Source organism: Hermetia illucens, chromosome 4 (genome assembly GCF_905115235.1).
Source record: "Hermetia illucens chromosome 4, iHerIll2.2.curated.20191125, whole genome shotgun sequence".
Taxonomy (NCBI): domain Eukaryota; kingdom Metazoa; phylum Arthropoda; class Insecta; order Diptera; family Stratiomyidae; genus Hermetia; species Hermetia illucens.
The window spans coordinates 127,731,703-127,747,822 of NC_051852.1; the positions used below are offsets into that span (position 1 = coordinate 127,731,703).

Genomic DNA, 16,120 nt, shown 5'->3' on the forward strand with positions numbered 1-16,120 from the left:
TGCCTAGGCCTTAAAATACTCTGCATATCGATATCTGTTCAAATTAAGTTAATAATAGTATATTACCATATTTTTGGGAAAATTGAGTAAACCCCCCTTTAATTTAACTCAGAGTTATAAAAGTTGGTAGTAGTATAAATTATAAACATAATATGAAGCATATTACCCGCAAGTTTAATCAGAATCATACTATTAGTTAAAAAGTTACAGTAGCTCAAAGTTGACTTTACCGAGTAAATTTACTGCAACTAAATACCAATATCACACTGAAGTGAGTAGTCTAACATACTAAATTCATATATATAATGGGGTACGTTCAAATGGGATAGTTCTACACTCAAATATACTCACACAAGAAGCAAACAAAACCTTTCATACCTGAAGCGTCCAGCTTCCGGTTTCTCGACTTGTTTATGTTTGGCATTGCCGGAGATCTCAAAGTTGACGAACTTCTTCTGAGTTGGTCATTTTCCTGGTCCTGAAGTACCTCCTGCCACTGCTTCTCTTGTTGCTGTTTTTGTCGTCCAGCGATTTGCTTTCAATTCATCCTTCTTCGACTTTGTTACTGGTGTTCTTGGTAGAGTGGCACTTCGCTTGAACGCTTCCTTTTCCAAATCTAAAATACTTGTAGCATTAGATGCCATGGTTGCTAACTTGTCCACCACCGAGACACTGCGGTCGAGGGATATCGATGACCGGGAGTAAGCTTGCTTACTCCCAAAAGCCGCCGGTACTGGGATTCTGAGCACCTGCACCGTAAGTTTCCTCCTTCTCATGTCTTCCATAGTGGTTTTATGTTCTGGGTATCCTTCCTATAGCTATTTTGGTCCGCGCATCAGAGATGAGCAAACACTAGCCCCACAGTCAGAAAAGAAAAGTGCGTGAACACATATTTACACATCAATAGATATACCCCAATCCGACAGCTGGGGTCGCGCCTGATGGAAGATCTGGCCAGTCCTCACAGGTACGTCTATCCGTCTGTCCCGAAGCGCCCGGCTCCCAGTTTCCGACTAGTTTTAGTCAAACATCGGCCAAGCTTAATAAGGGTGTGATCAGTTATCTTACGGTTTGATTTCCTTAGTGAGATGTCTTGCAAAAATGATATTACGCCCCCAGTTTTGAAAAGATTCAGATAACTAAGCATAATATTGTCAGAACTACTCATAAATTGAAGCCTCAAATCATCGTAAAATGTATGTATATAGGAGGAGTTATGTGCAAGTTTCATTCAAATGAAAATATCTTTGATAATTACTTGGAGCTTTACACAATTTTGTATAGATTTTTATTGAACACTTTTTTGACAATATATCAAAGTGTAGACACTACTTCCAGATTAAGGAAGTAAAGTTAAATTGACTTCCTGGATGTTATCATTTTCAACTTACATATCATTCGTTCAAATTAATTATATCAATTTTGTGTCACGAAATTGCAATTTGTCAGCACAATTGACCCATCAATGATCTTTTCGGTCACGCATTTAATTGAACAAGATACCACACTGCGTCCCTTACTGACACTCTAAAAAATTTATCTCAAAATTGGTACCAATAAAATTTAGTGCAATCGGCCCTTATGCCGTTTAATATGCACATGCATGCATGAATATGGCCAAGTTCGATTAAAAGAGAGACATCCTCATGTGCAATCTTAAAGATATTTTCACTTTGTCCTTACATGACGGCCAATTAAAAGTGAATGATTTTTCTGGCGAAAGCAAGCTGTTAACAAAGTCCACTTTTGCCGTTATTTGTTGCCCTTCGTGATGTTGTACTGTGAGTGTTGTGATGTCACCGCGGGAAACGTATGTAGGACATGTTTCCTGATAACAAACAAGGAAATTTTTAAAGCAAGGAAGTTGGATTTGAACCATGGAGTTCTTTTTGGAGATCCTATATCGATAAAGATAGATGAGTGGGTTTTCTATTCCTGGGGCTGAAATTTGTTTGTGCGTCACTGCTGTGGACAGTTGGAGATCAGGGGCTGAAGTTTGTCAAAAATCTCCACTGCACAAACTGCCTCATCATCATTACTAAATTCGATGGAAAATTAGCTTTTGTTCCATGCAAAAAACTTACTCACATGAGATGTCTAAGCCTCCATTAACTCTCTGTATCCTTTAATTTTTTAAAGCAGCATCATACAACTCCTGCGAAATTTCACCTGCACTTTCCACCTTGTTTTATGAAGTCATATAACCGCGAAGGATGTCTTAGGACAATACATCATAGACAACTCAAAATTATGATATCGTAAATCATCTGTTCACTCTCTAGCCAAGAAGTCTTGAACAAATATTTAGGAAAACAGGACCCGGGGTTCAATCGAGCATGTATTTTCACTTAAAAAGAAAGTCACCCAGCATAATTTATGTCCAATGATATTAATCGCCAGAATCTAAATGAATTCTTGGCTTGCGCAACTCCAATGAATCACTTCATCATTTCTGGAATTGCTGTTGATTATGTGGGTCCTTTGAAAATTCCACTCGACATTGAAATTTATGTTTTGTTGAGTACAATTAAAAATCCTCCAAAAAGACCAGGAATTGAAAGGTGAAAGGACAAATCGTATATATGAAGCTTGTCTAAAACGTGCGGCGTGTTTAGGGAACGGAGTTACAGCTGCTTCTTTGTCCAGCAGAGTGACGCGTGTGTTTGAGGCGGCTTTCAATAAAGGACAAACAACTGAATGAAGGACCTCCCCGATGTTGAATACTGAATGCTGACTTTCTACCAAAATTATAGCAATTAGAAATATGTGGGATCATTTTTGTTTGATTTATAATTGTTAAACGAGTTACTGATAAATAAACAATGGGACAATTTATTGTGAAAGGAAAGAATAGGCTCGGGGCATTAATTGGGTGATTTAGTACGCTCGAACTCTGAAGAAAGAGGAATGTCGGGAGAAAGGTTTTCCAAACATATTGTGTGTATTTCACAGAGCATCTTCTGTATTATTAACTTATTTACAATATATAACTTTAGTTATAAACCCAATGCATATATCTTATTCCAATTTATTTTTCTCTTCCAGGGAGTAAACGAAAAAATTGAAAATGTCGAATCCCGGTAAGTTTCATAGGCACTTTTCGGTACACCATTTGTTTTCTAAATTATCGTTATCCTAAATATAAAATTTTAAACAGCGCAACTGTATTCAAATAGCTGATACCTTAACATTCAAATCTAGGGAACGCACAAAATAGAGTCCTTTTATGCCGCTTTTACACAGTCCATATCACATTGTTTGAAGGATATAAACCGGTTAAACGGATCTCAACATCTTCACTTTTACTGAATCATAGAACTTGGCCTCATAACTCCTAATTTGCAAAAACCTCTTACAATAGTCATTCGAACTTTTGGTCCTTACCTTCGTTGACTCAGCGTTTTGTCTCCAGATCTCGCGGCTTATTTTTGTGGCTCTAAGAATCATGAACCCAGACAGAATTAACTGCAAATTTGACCGTGACTTAATATCCCTAATATGAATAATAACAGAAACCCTTGGCTCGGGAAAAGGGCGGGTTTAACTTCGTCATAGAAATGGGACTATTATTTACGAGTCATCACAATCTCCTTAGTGCTACCTAATACTAGCACTAAGTGCCAAGCATTTAGGCTCGGATGATCCTACTTACTTAAAAATTAAAAGGGGCGCTGGTGGTAGTGGCCGGTGGTAGGTCAATGGGAGAACCCGTCGAGTACTCCCCGCAACATCGAGCACGTATGCAGAATGGTGTACTTGGTGGTGTCTGCATGGTTTGAATCAGACTGTGCGAAAGTCCTAGGAAGCCGTGAGGGATTTAGGTACAATGCTTGTAGCTGACAATATTATGGGAACTACAACTACCCGCTTGATACGCCAAATTTCTTTGATTTCCCGAGCCAGTGCTTCATAGTTCACTTTCTTCTCCACATATTTCCGTTCAATGTTGCTATTATGGGGGATAGCAACATCAATAATATACGCGGAGCGACCCGTCTTGTCAACTAGCAGTACGTCAGGCTTGTTGTGTAGAGTGTGGCGATCAGTCAGAACTTGCCGGTCCCAATACATGCTGTATCAAGTACTGCTTGCGGCTCATATCGGTAAACTGGACATGTTCCTGTGATCAGCCCATGCTTGTATGCAAGGTTTTGATGGATAACCTTATTATGCCTGGCGTCGTATTGCGCCGGTGTCATAACAGTACAGCCAGAAATGAGATGGTCCAACGTCTCTAATGCCGAACCACACATTTTGCACTGGTCGTTCTCTACCCGTTCTTTCATGATGAGCATTTTATTAGCTTGGGTGGCGACCACGCCATCCTGAATGGCACACATGAACCCCTCCATCTCAGCATAGAGCTCCCCAACATACAGTCATCTGTTCGATAAATGCAAATCGACAAATGGCTGCCAAAGACAATTCACGTGTTTACCGTGCATTGCCTTCCAGATCGGTCTTCGTCCACGAAGCAATAAGCCAGTGAAGGAATAGTGAATACATTCAACGCGCTTATTTTATTCTTCACCGAGAGATGCGATTTCAGCACCAGCTTTACACGTCGCAGGAATTCGAACAGCAGAGCATCTTTCAGATCACCAACTCGAACATGGGGTCTGTCTCGGTCATAGCTTCGATGTGGAAGTCACCAATGCATGCGGCTCGTGACGACCTTTACGGATGGCTTGGATTCGACACTTGTCTAATCCAAACTCCATCCGAATATCACGGCTGAACATGTCTATTATTCGCAACATACTTCTAAGATGGTCGTCAGTACCAGGATACAGTTTGATGTCATCTAGGTACATCAAGTGTGTCACTTCGCACTTAGCACATAGGCCATATTTTATTGCAAAGCCATACCCTCTAGCATCATTCAGTAGCCATGAAAGGGGGTTCAGTGCCATACAAATCAAAGGGGACTCAACGAATCCCCCTGGAAGATGCCTCAGATGTACGCACTGATAAGGTGGATCAATGCGATACAGATTTAGGATATCGATTGACGCTATCAAAAGCCTTGGCATAATCGATATAGCAACTAAAGAGGATTTTACTAACGAGTCCATAATGAGTTGCTCCCCCTTGACCCAACTCGGCAGCCCTTCTGCTCCTCGAACAGAATGTTGTTGGTCTCGCGGTGAGCATTGACCCTTGCACTAATAATGGACGTCATGAATTTGTAGAGGGTTGGTAAGCAAGTAATCGGTCTTGTGTCTGCGGGGTCCTGCACTGTGTCCTTCTTAGGGATAAGGTAGGTAATCCCCGCAGTGAGGAAGGATGGAAATTCCTCCGGCCGACTCATGACCTCATTTATTTCTTATACCAGAAATCCTGCACTCGATCCAAACCTGGGCACCTCCAGTTCTTTGAGATGTTTGTGGCCCGTCGAACTTCCTCTTCGGTAACATCCGCAAAATTCATGCCAGGGTTACTGGCATGGCGGGTGCCTTCGGCGGTGATCCATAACCCCCAAAGTCCACCCCAATACTCTTCCGCTTCCGTCACCGATAACTGTATTGTCTGGACGCTTTGTTGAGATTTGTTGAGAGATCTGAAAAAGCTCCGCTGGTTCCTCGCGTATGTTGCATTCTGGACACGTCTGGAATGACTTTCGCCATGCCGTCGTAACCGACTGCATATGACCGAAAGTTTAGTGTCCAGAATTTCAACTACGGGTGTCTCATTGGGGATAGTATAGTTCCGGTAAACCCTCTGCACTTTATTTCTCGCCCGTCTGCTGGCATTGCCAGGGCTGATCTGAATCAGTCTAGCAATGTCCTGCCTTAGTGAGTCCCGCCGACATTCCAGACGAATTGTCCATGGTGGATCTCTTCTGTCACTCAAATCAATAACACGAAAGCGAATCTTCTGACCGTGCAATCTGATAGCCGCAACTGCACCACAGTACACAAGTGATTGTAGTTGCAGCAGTAACATATCAGTACACAACCGAGATGCAATCATCATTGATTTAAGATAGAATTCCCGGAGTTGTTGGAGATACATAGAGCCTGGGAATACCTGGTCTATGCAAAGGATTCATATCCGAGAATTCTATACATGCTCTTTGGAATTCGTCCCCAACCTAAGTGGAAACCTCAGCTGGACGGTGGAGAAGAGTGCTTCGGCGAGTACTGAAACTGCTGCCTGCAGTGCGGCGTGGTGTTGTTGATGTCGCCGCCTCTGCCCCCATCGACTCTCGGTCACCAGTTTCCCCGATGACTTCAAGTCAAACACGCTCCCTGATGGTAACTGGGATTGTGCCGCTGCGAGTTATAAAGCGGTACTGGTCTGCGACTCGCTGCAAAGTCACGTGCGCGAATTGCGGGAAACGCTCGACGAGTCTCTGGTGCAACAAGGGGCGGTAAGATGTTGTACCCGTCTCCGCCATTATTTCGTAGTAGGAGTGCATGATGAAGAGGTTCATTTCTTCAGTCCACTTCATCCGCTGCTTACGCGAACCTGCTGAAGTGTTTGCCACAGATTGTGGCGAAGCAGCAGCAGCAGGCGGAGCTGTGCTCCTAGTGGTCGTGGCGCCTAGACGTCGAACCGCCCCACGACTAGCGGTTTCGACGCCGCACTGTCCATTACGAGGGCCGGACCCAGTCACCAAGTGAGACGACTCCCACCGGTTATTCGTACCGAACCTTAAATTCCTTCTTCTTCTCATAGGTGGATTTGCATTTTATACCTATCTGCCTCGTGTGGGGATAGCTTCCTTAGTGAGTAATCTGCAAGACTGAAAAGTTCCTGCACCTCACCTCCAGCCATTCAGACTGAAGCTATCCATCCCTCCTCCTTTCACAACCGGGCTTGGGACCGGCTACGGCGAATTTGGACTATTATTGTTATTATTATTCTGTTAAGGGGAAGTCGCACCGCGTCCTTAAAGAACTATTATGCCGCTTTTACTGCTTATTGTGTACCTATTAATCATAGTATCTCGAGCAAGCCTACAACCGTTAGGAATTTTAATATATTCCCTACTTCCAAATCTTTCAACTTTGCATTTGCATTAAGTGTTCTCGTAGACGCCTCGACCCACTTTACACAAGTGCCGGACACTGCTTCAGAACGTATATAAAGGTCTCATCACACTCCGCAACCCTTAGACCAGGTTAAGCAACATCACAATTATACAATACTATGCACTAACGGAAACTTCCGATATAGTGGAGACGGCTGCTTTTTACAAGCAATTAAACGCAGTTCAGAGGAGGCTCTCTAAAGGTGACATTGGGATCTTAATGACAATACCTTGCTCGGACATGTGATGGGGAAACACGGTCTTCACGAGCGTAACCAGAACGGTGGGAGGCTCGTGGATTTCTGCAACTTCCACCGCCTCGTCATTGGTGGCACATTGTTGCCATAAAGTCAGTTGGTTTTCAGCTGACCGACAACATACGAGCAATCAGATCGACCACTTGGGGATCATCTGATGGTCACTTACGTTCATTTATGCGTTATGTCCGCCACTTCCCGCAGGATTGGGGAATCTACACAAGTCGTCGGCTATGCCCAGAAGGGCGTTATAAGATCTGACTGACTGCGGAATCGCGGGAGTGGATCGATGAACGAAAGGGGTTGAAAGCTCTATTGGCCGCTACGAGTGATGGCATTCGAATTCCGATACTGACCGAAATCCCGAGGAGTTAAGCGTAGTGTACGCTGTGACAAGAGAGAGTTCGCAGTTGGCACTGTGACAATTTTCCCCGTTTTACTGCTTCTTTAAATGAGGTATTCTTTAAATTTCAACCGTTGATTTAAGATGACAGAAACGTACTTGACTCCGGTAAAATTCTATCGCATGCTGTCCCGCAGAACCCTTCCTTTTCCTTCACTTTACGATTACTGACTAATACAGCGTAAGTTTCGGGTGGGGGGAATAGGGAGGTAAAATGCATTTATGCACAAAGTGCCGGACTCCTGTCTTAGGCAGACTACCGGCTAAAACATCCCCTGTAGTGCTTTCGCTCAGCAACATTGCCTCAATTACGGTGTCCGGGGACCCAAGGCAAACTTTCATTGAAAGGTAATGGCGTTTCCACCTTCTGCAGGCGTCATCTATCACGTCCTTGCAACGAATGTCATGCCATTTACTTGCTCCTCCGTCTGAGGACAATATGTGTATTTCTGTGTATTGTCCTCATTAAATAAATAAATAAATGAATACTGTCGGGCGACCATGATTTCTCCCCTGTGTGCAGGTGAGATTGACAATACCCGACAATACCTATATCCCTGTGCCGTACCCGATGTTCTTTCCTTTATTCCTTTATTCTGCGCTGTTTTTCCGGGGTCTCCTTTAAATAGTCCGTTAACATCTGCAATAGGTAGCCTAAAGTATGCAAGCGATTTTCCAGTGCCTCAAGCATGTCGCACCAACTCGCAGAATTGAAGGCGTTTCTTAGGTCGAGGGTCACAAGGAGCACCCCTCGCCGAAAGTGTCGACTCTGTGCCCCAGCCAGCTTTACTTTTTCCCAATCTTACACTCTGCGGTTTTAAGCATCACCTCGTCTTGGCCAATTTCTTCGTAATTTTCGGGTTATTTCGCAGGACGCAGTTTCTTGTTGGGAAGCGATGTATTACAAGCTCCGGTAATAAGGCTCATTGTTGAATGAACTAGCGATTCAATTGCAGTTCTTCTGTCTGTCTTGTCGTTGAGTTACCCCTCTTGAGATAGCTTCGATAAATTTTGCTACGTCGATTTCCCCGCTATTCCACCCGGTGGGTATTTGCCACACAGCAGAGCATTGGGAAGAGCCGTTTGTCAATTCGAAGGAAATGTACTGATGATTACTGGCCGTGAAATCTTCCAGAGAGAGAATTCGGTATCCCGACGAAATTAATAAGACTGACTAGGCTGACCCTGATCAATGTGCGAGGCCAGATAAAAGCAGCAGGATCACTCTCAAGACCATTCGACATCAACAACGGTCTACGACAAGGGGATGCGCTATCATGCGTCCTCTTTAACCTGGCCCTCGAGAAAGTGATCCGTGATGCTGAGGTAAATGCAAGAGGTACGATCCTCTTCAAGTCCACCCAACTACTGGCCTATGCTGACGATGTCGACATCATGGGAAGAACCACCCGAGATGTACAAACTGCCTTCATCCAGATCGAGCAGGCGGCGCGAGATCTTGGGCTGCACATCAATGAAGGCAAGACAAAATATATGGTGGCAACGTCAGCACCAAAAACTAACCAACCAAAAACATCAAACCGCACTGGTCAAACACAAACACGAAGAAGAATAAGGATAGGAGAATACAACTTTGAGACCGTTGACAATTTCTCCTATCTAGGGTCGAAAATCACAACCGATAACAACTACGATGATGAAATCCGCGCACAGTTGTTGTCAGCCAACAGAGCCTATTTCAGCTTACAAAGACTGTTCCGCTCGAAACGTCTCACCATAGGGTCAAAGCTCTTACTGTACAAGACTATGATCTTGCCAGTCCTCATGTATTCCTCGGAAACTTCTTAGCAAGAAAAATTGCGAACTCTTGGCCGCGTTCGAGAGAAGAATCCTCCGAAGAATTTTTGGCCCCCTACATGAGGATGGACGATTCCTACACAATGACGAAATCTATGAGCGATACCATGACCGTCCGGTTGTGGATAAAATCCGGCTCAATAGGTTACGGTGGGCGGGTCACTTAATCCGTATGGATGAAGATGATCCCACCCGGAAAGTCTATAAGGGCAATATCTATGGTAGAAAAAGAAGACGAGGCAGAGCCTGCCTAAGATGGAGCGATGGCGTAGGTCAGGACGCCAGACAGCTTTTAGGGATATCGAATTGGTGGACCTCGGCGCAAAACCGGGATGTCTGGAGTTCCTTATTAAGGCAGGCCTAGACCGGATACCGGTTGTTGCGCCGTTGATGATGATGATGATGAAATCTTCCGGTACCTTCTATCATTGGACCGCTGACACTAAGGACTCCGTAGCAAAAGTTACGCCAAGGATAGTGCCCTCACAACCAGCTCGGCGGAATGTCGGAGCACTATCGGCATTTAAGACAATGAGTCCTGTTATGGTGGCCTTTTCTAAATACTGTGTTCCTCGAGAATCTGATTGAAGGGGAGCCTATTCTGCAAAGCTTGTATAGATTCGTTCGGTGTGAGGTAAACACTGAAAAACGTCACTTCCGCATAACGAACCCAAATGAAGCCGTCCACTCGACCATGGATCCGCACTCGCAAGTTAACCGTGTCTCTCACCCAGTTGACAACAGTGCCAGATATATCGGCATACCACGATGGTGAGCTACTATCTCGGTTCTGTTCGCCGAGAAGCAGCAAGTCAACCTTTCTTTGTTGCACCATCTGTCCCATCAGGTCGTGCGGAGTTGCACTCCTATGCATGTTTGCTTGCGGGATGTGAATCATGGTGCTTGACTTTCCGCTTTCTGTAACTCTTTCTTGAAGACCCGATAATGCCCAGAACCGAGAATAGGAGCCACATCTTTTTACAGACCGCGCTCCTTGCAAAGGACGCAACACATTGCCGAATCACAAGTCTTCGCTTTGAGCCCGGATTAGCCACACCTGTAACACAAAGTGCCCAGAATTTAAAGCACCGTGTTGCACCTGCCCTTCGTCTTATTCTGCAAATAATCCACTCGATCCTTATTTTCCTGCAATGGAAAAGTTCGCCCGCTGTCTTCTTGGGGACAGTCACAATGGCCAATTTTTGTCCTCTAGAGTTGGCAGACATAACTCCACGTTAATGTTTCCCAAATCTGGGCAATCCTTTTTTATCGCTATCTCCACCTCTTCCGTATTAGTGGGACCATCCAGATTACTTATTTCAAGGGTGCATAGAGGTTCTAGACTGGAAACTATTGCTTTCGTGCCTAGAATGCTCTTGACTGTTTCGCAAACTCTATAAGTATATCGTTAGTTCGAGTCCGCCAGATAGATTTAACATTTACCTCAGCATCTTCTGGTATGGCGTTGTTGCGGACTTCTCGAAGAACTTCCGCGAAATATCTCTCTTCGTTCGGCTTAATGAAAATGCTATCTGTCTGTGGTTTATCCCTTCTTTTTTTCTTTGACGCTGATGTCGTAGTCGACTTTGACTTCGCTACATTGGAGCCACTCCTGTCGCTATTTAACTTAGGTTGTTGTTGCTGAATTTTCTTCTGTTTTCGACGCTGCTTGGTCTGCTTGGTTACCACCTCGCGAAATTCTTCTTGCTGCGTCTTCGTCGGTAGAACCACACTGTTTCCCCCTCGCCTTCTTTTGCTCCCCTTCTGGCGGGCTTAGGGCACTACGTTTTACACAACTAGAGGCTGCAATAGTGATGTGCCTTTTCCTCAGCTCCTGTTCGGCTTTCATCCAGGAGTTTGGTGGTAGGTGTGCAATAAGGTCGAGCAGTTTTTCCATCTCCATTATCCTATTTGCGACATCTGTGAGGGTGTTTCGCCTGACGATGGTAGCAGCCTTCATTTTCCGTACTTCTTGAGTAGCCTCTCTTCTTCTACCCCTGTCTTTCGGATGAGGTCCCTCCGCCTGATTGAGAGGTTCGTCACCCTTTTTTTCTCGACAAAGAGTACCACGCAGCTTGGAGTTTGCCATCGTTTTTCGTGGCCCCTTTTGCGAACTCGAATTCATTGGCGTCTCTCCTTTTTGGACGCCATGACTCTTAGCCTCTATGGTGTGATTCCTTTTCTCACTTCACCTTCACCGTTGGGACAGTGGGCCTTTATACTTCTTCAGTGTGTGGCCGTCGGAACTTAGCGCTTCGTGCAATGGGATTTATAGTGGGGTCTCCCATTTTAGCTGCCAAGAACGAGGAATGTGGTGTATTACTACTCCTTCTAAAAATTTCGGCTATTGCCGGCTGTGTCTTCGTATTTGCCGTTGTCATTTTAATGTGGGTCCCAGCTGCAAGCTGCTATCTCCACTAGAAAGTGCAGTCGCCTTAAATAATCCCCGTGATTGTCTATGCGAGCAGGGAGGTTACACGCGGTTGACATAAATCCTTATGGGAGTTTGTGTTCAGAGCCTGGCGCTGGTCAGAAGTCGATCTCAACTGAGCCTGCACTACGCAATTAATGGTGTCATAACTTTGAACGTACTTACAGTCCTGTCAAGTTTATTATTGGGACGGACGGTATATCACTCTCGTGTAGTAATGTAACAGCTGTTAGTTCATGTGTAACCTATTCCGAATCGTTTGTCAAATCATAAGTCAATGCCATGCCAGTAGTAGTATACTATTATTAACTTTATTTGAACAGATATCGGTAAGGAGAGTATTTCGGAACCTAGTAACCATCTAGTGGCAGACTCTTGATTTTTTTAAAATTTTTCGGTTGGGTAGATTCTGAGAATGGGTCCGTTAAAGAAATGATCACTTTCAATCTCCCTCACTCCCCACCTTTCCAACAAAGCCAGTAAACCGATTTTAATAGGGTTTAGTTTAAAAACCTTAAAAATAAAGACGACTTGTGATTTCATCCAGAGCGGAGGCTCATCAAATGCTGCCTTACCTCTATCCGGGAAAAGGGTGACCAAATAGGTTCTTAGATTCTGGGCAAAGACAGCTCATTAGACTAGGGTGCAAATCCCAAAAAGGTCCGTGTTTTCCATTTGATCCGGTCCCGACCTTAAGTAGGTTTCCTAGATCCTATCCTAGATCTAGATGCCGATCGCTCACTTATATACAATCGGTAACATAACGTGAGCGCTAATTGTATTCAGATCGCTTTCCTGCAGGCTTAATGGAGGCAAGTTTCTCGTTTAAGGATTGGGCCATATTGAGTCCGCGTCCATTTCATGTCAGGCGGAATCAGTTGAAGAGCAACTTATTCCCACTTTTTTGGGATGACTGGCTTCCGCTAAGCTTAGGTCTGAACAAGGCGGTTTTCTTTTTGGGTGGGAGTGGAAATAAGTTGCTTTCCGTCTGTCCCGGTTTGACATCAAGTGGAGTCAATAGGGCCGAGGATGAATTTACACAGAAATGCAATATGAATAGCGAATAGTGTTCGAGAATTCGGCAGTGAAAATTTCAACTTTTTTTTATCATCTTTCTAATATCAAAGTTATTGTTTCGTAATGTATATGAGCATTCTATGATATATTTTTAGATTACAGATATCACAGCTACTGGAGCAAGTTCCTAATTTGGGACTGGTAATTGATCTAACTTTTACGACGAAATATTATAATCCAACTGTAAGTACATATTTGCCATTCTCTAGTATTCTCCATTTCTTAAAAAAAACTATAAAGAGCGAAAAAAGTTTAAAATGAAAGTGACTATGGAAATATTTCTCTGTTTTTTTCAGAACTTTATCTCTGAAGGTGTTAAACATATTAAGTTGATGATCCCTGGCCATATGGTGCCTGAAAAACGCTACGTTCAGCAGTGAGTTGTTTTTGAATCCCATTGTTACTAATATAGTTTGTAATGATTTTAGTCACAGAGGTCTTTAAGCAAGAGGTGTCACTCTGGATAATTACAACAATTTTTTCGTAAAAAGTGTTAACATTTTCTGCTTCTCTTCCCACAAATGGTCATTGTTTTGATGAAATTTCGAACCATGTTTAGGCCAATAGCAATTCCAATATTGTCCTTGACTATTAACATTTGTGGTTATAGCTTACAGCCCGAAAAAAATTATAATATTGGTAAATTGCACAATCTGGACTTTATTTTGGGAATCACAAATTCAGGAAATTTTACCATAGTAGAGTCATTGTTTCACGAATTGTCTGGAAAGAAAGCCGGTTAAAATAAGTACACATATATCTGAATTTGTAAAACAAATAACTGTCAACACAATTCTATTTGAATTGGTATACTAACTGAGACGTTGCTGCTACACGTCTGGGGTCATGACTTTTTTTATTTCAACGGCTCTCTGCCGGCTATGCTTTCATATTTACGGATCTACTTTACTAAAGCTATGCCAGAAGTACCGATCTATCTCAAATCCTGGTTTTTATTTGTAAAAGGCCGTCGAAATGACAGTTCGCAAAATTTTAAAGGACACCTCTTTTTGCAAGACTTACTTATAGATTATATTTTTAGAGCATTTAGCTAGCAATTAACAGATAAATTGTCAGATAAAGTTTTATGACGTTTTCTCCATTTGTGCTACTATTACAGATTCGCAAACCATGTCGACGAATTTCTAAATAATACCGAGAATGATGGTAAGTGATCCTTTTGTAAAAAAAAATTGTTATACCAGGTGGGCTGAAAGGGCTAACACACAGATGGCGCTACGAGCATTAAATCCATATGTTTAGTTAACTCTAACCTTCAAAAGGCACTTGTACAAATTTGACAGCTGTGGGACCATCAGCATGTGGAATAGAGCATTTTGAGTGAAGCGACTTTTGTTAGTATGAAGAAAGTCGATAAAGAGGGATTTCGCATGTTAATAAAGCATTGCTTTTTCCCGGAAAAAATACTGTTGAAGTTGAAGGCTCGGCTTGATAAACATTATTCGGACTTTGCACTTGGAAAATCAACCTTTGAGAAGTGGTTTGCTAAGTTTAAACAAGGCGAAATGAGCACAAAGAGGCTTTTACCGACGAAAACATTCAAAAAGTCAACAAGATAATTTTGGATGAGCAAAAAGTGAAGTTCATCGAGAGAGTTGAGGCTCTAAAATTATCAAATAAACTTGTTGGACATATCGTTCATGAATGTTTGGGTATGCGAAAGCTCTGTTCAAAGTAAGTGCTACGCGAGCTGACAATCGACCGAAAACAACAACGGGTTGACGATTCTGAGTAGTATCTGAGCCTCTTACTCTATAAAAAAACCCAATTTATGCGTTGATATGTGACAATGGACGAAATGTGGCTCCATTATTTCACATCAGAATCGAAATGATCGTCATCTGAGTGGACTGCACGTGGTGAACCGGTTCCAAAGCGTATAAAGTCGACTGGTAAGCCTATGGCATCCTTATTTTGGGATGCACATGTTATAATATTCATCGACTATGTTAAGAAGTGAAAAATCATCAACAGCCCAGTTTCACAAATAAATGAAAATTATTGCTGAATTACATGTATTGGGATTCGAGTTGCTTTCGCATCCACCGTATTCTCCAGATGCGATCCCAGCGTCTTTTTGCTGCCCTCAGACCTCAAGAGAATGCTCGTTGGAAAGAAATTTAGCGCCGATGAAGAGATAATCGGCGAAACTGAGGCCTATTTTGAGGCTAAAGGCAAATCGTACTATAAAAATGGCAACTATATTGAATAATAAAATCGAATTTTATCAATAATTTTTTTTTCTATGTTACCCTACGGGCCACCTGGTAAGTTTCATAATGTTTAAGAGCTTAAAATTCTGATATAAGTGCAAGTTACCGACTTACTCTTGAAGAGGTTTTCAGGTCAGTAAGTTAGAGTTGGTCTCCGCATTTTGGTAACCAAGTTGGTTTAATATTATTATCTTCATATTGTACCTTGCGGGTCTATCAAACCTACATAATACTAGTGACTTTTTTTTCGAAAACGAAAGTGTCAAACTTTTAGAAAGGCGTGGATCTCTATCTCTTATCAACAATGACGAGCAACTGAAGGTGAACGGTGCGGATATGGACTGTTTCACCAAGCAAAAGAGAAATCATTTCAGCCTTCAATGCACTCAAACGGAGTGAAGCTGCTAGGCTTGAAGAAACCCTCTATTGCGCGTAAAAAAGGGAAAAAGATACCAAACAATAATGTACTGTTATTTGCATGTATATTATGTCTTCGCTCGCCGGCGGTCGCAATCAGACGAAGGAGAAAACACGCACGCCGGCCTCATGCCAGGCGGCCAGATGAGTCGGCGGGAGTTCAGGGCGGTGGCGGAGGTGACTTCACACTTCACACTTTTTTGGAGCGTCCCCCGGTTCGGTGAAGGCTCTCAGTATCGACAAGGAGACCTATTTGGACCCGCTCCGAACGTGGAGCTTAAGGGAGCGCTCTCATCGCTTGAGGACTTTAAAGTGGCCCTCATATGGTGGGTGCTGCAGCCTCCTAGGAATGTCCACCTTAATGAAGATCTGTGAGCGTGTCTCGAGGTCCCTGGGAGTGTCGACCTCCAGCATCGTATGTCAGCCGCAGTTTCGAAACCGCATCCC

The 16,120-nt window shown here is 43.2% G+C and overlaps 1 protein-coding gene across 1 annotated transcript in view; it reads left to right on the forward strand.

Moving 5' to 3' along the window:
- Window positions 1–16,120, forward strand: part of LOC119655887 (RNA/RNP complex-1-interacting phosphatase homolog) — a 111,602-nt gene that overhangs the window by 81,634 nt on the left and 13,848 nt on the right. The window contains exons 3-6 of the mRNA XM_038062033.1: window positions 3,046–3,080; window positions 13,118–13,205; window positions 13,319–13,398; window positions 14,143–14,189. Of these exons, the coding sequence (XP_037917961.1) occupies window positions 3,046–3,080; window positions 13,118–13,205; window positions 13,319–13,398; window positions 14,143–14,189 (250 nt within the window). The remainder of the gene's footprint in view (window positions 1–3,045; window positions 3,081–13,117; window positions 13,206–13,318; window positions 13,399–14,142; window positions 14,190–16,120) is intronic.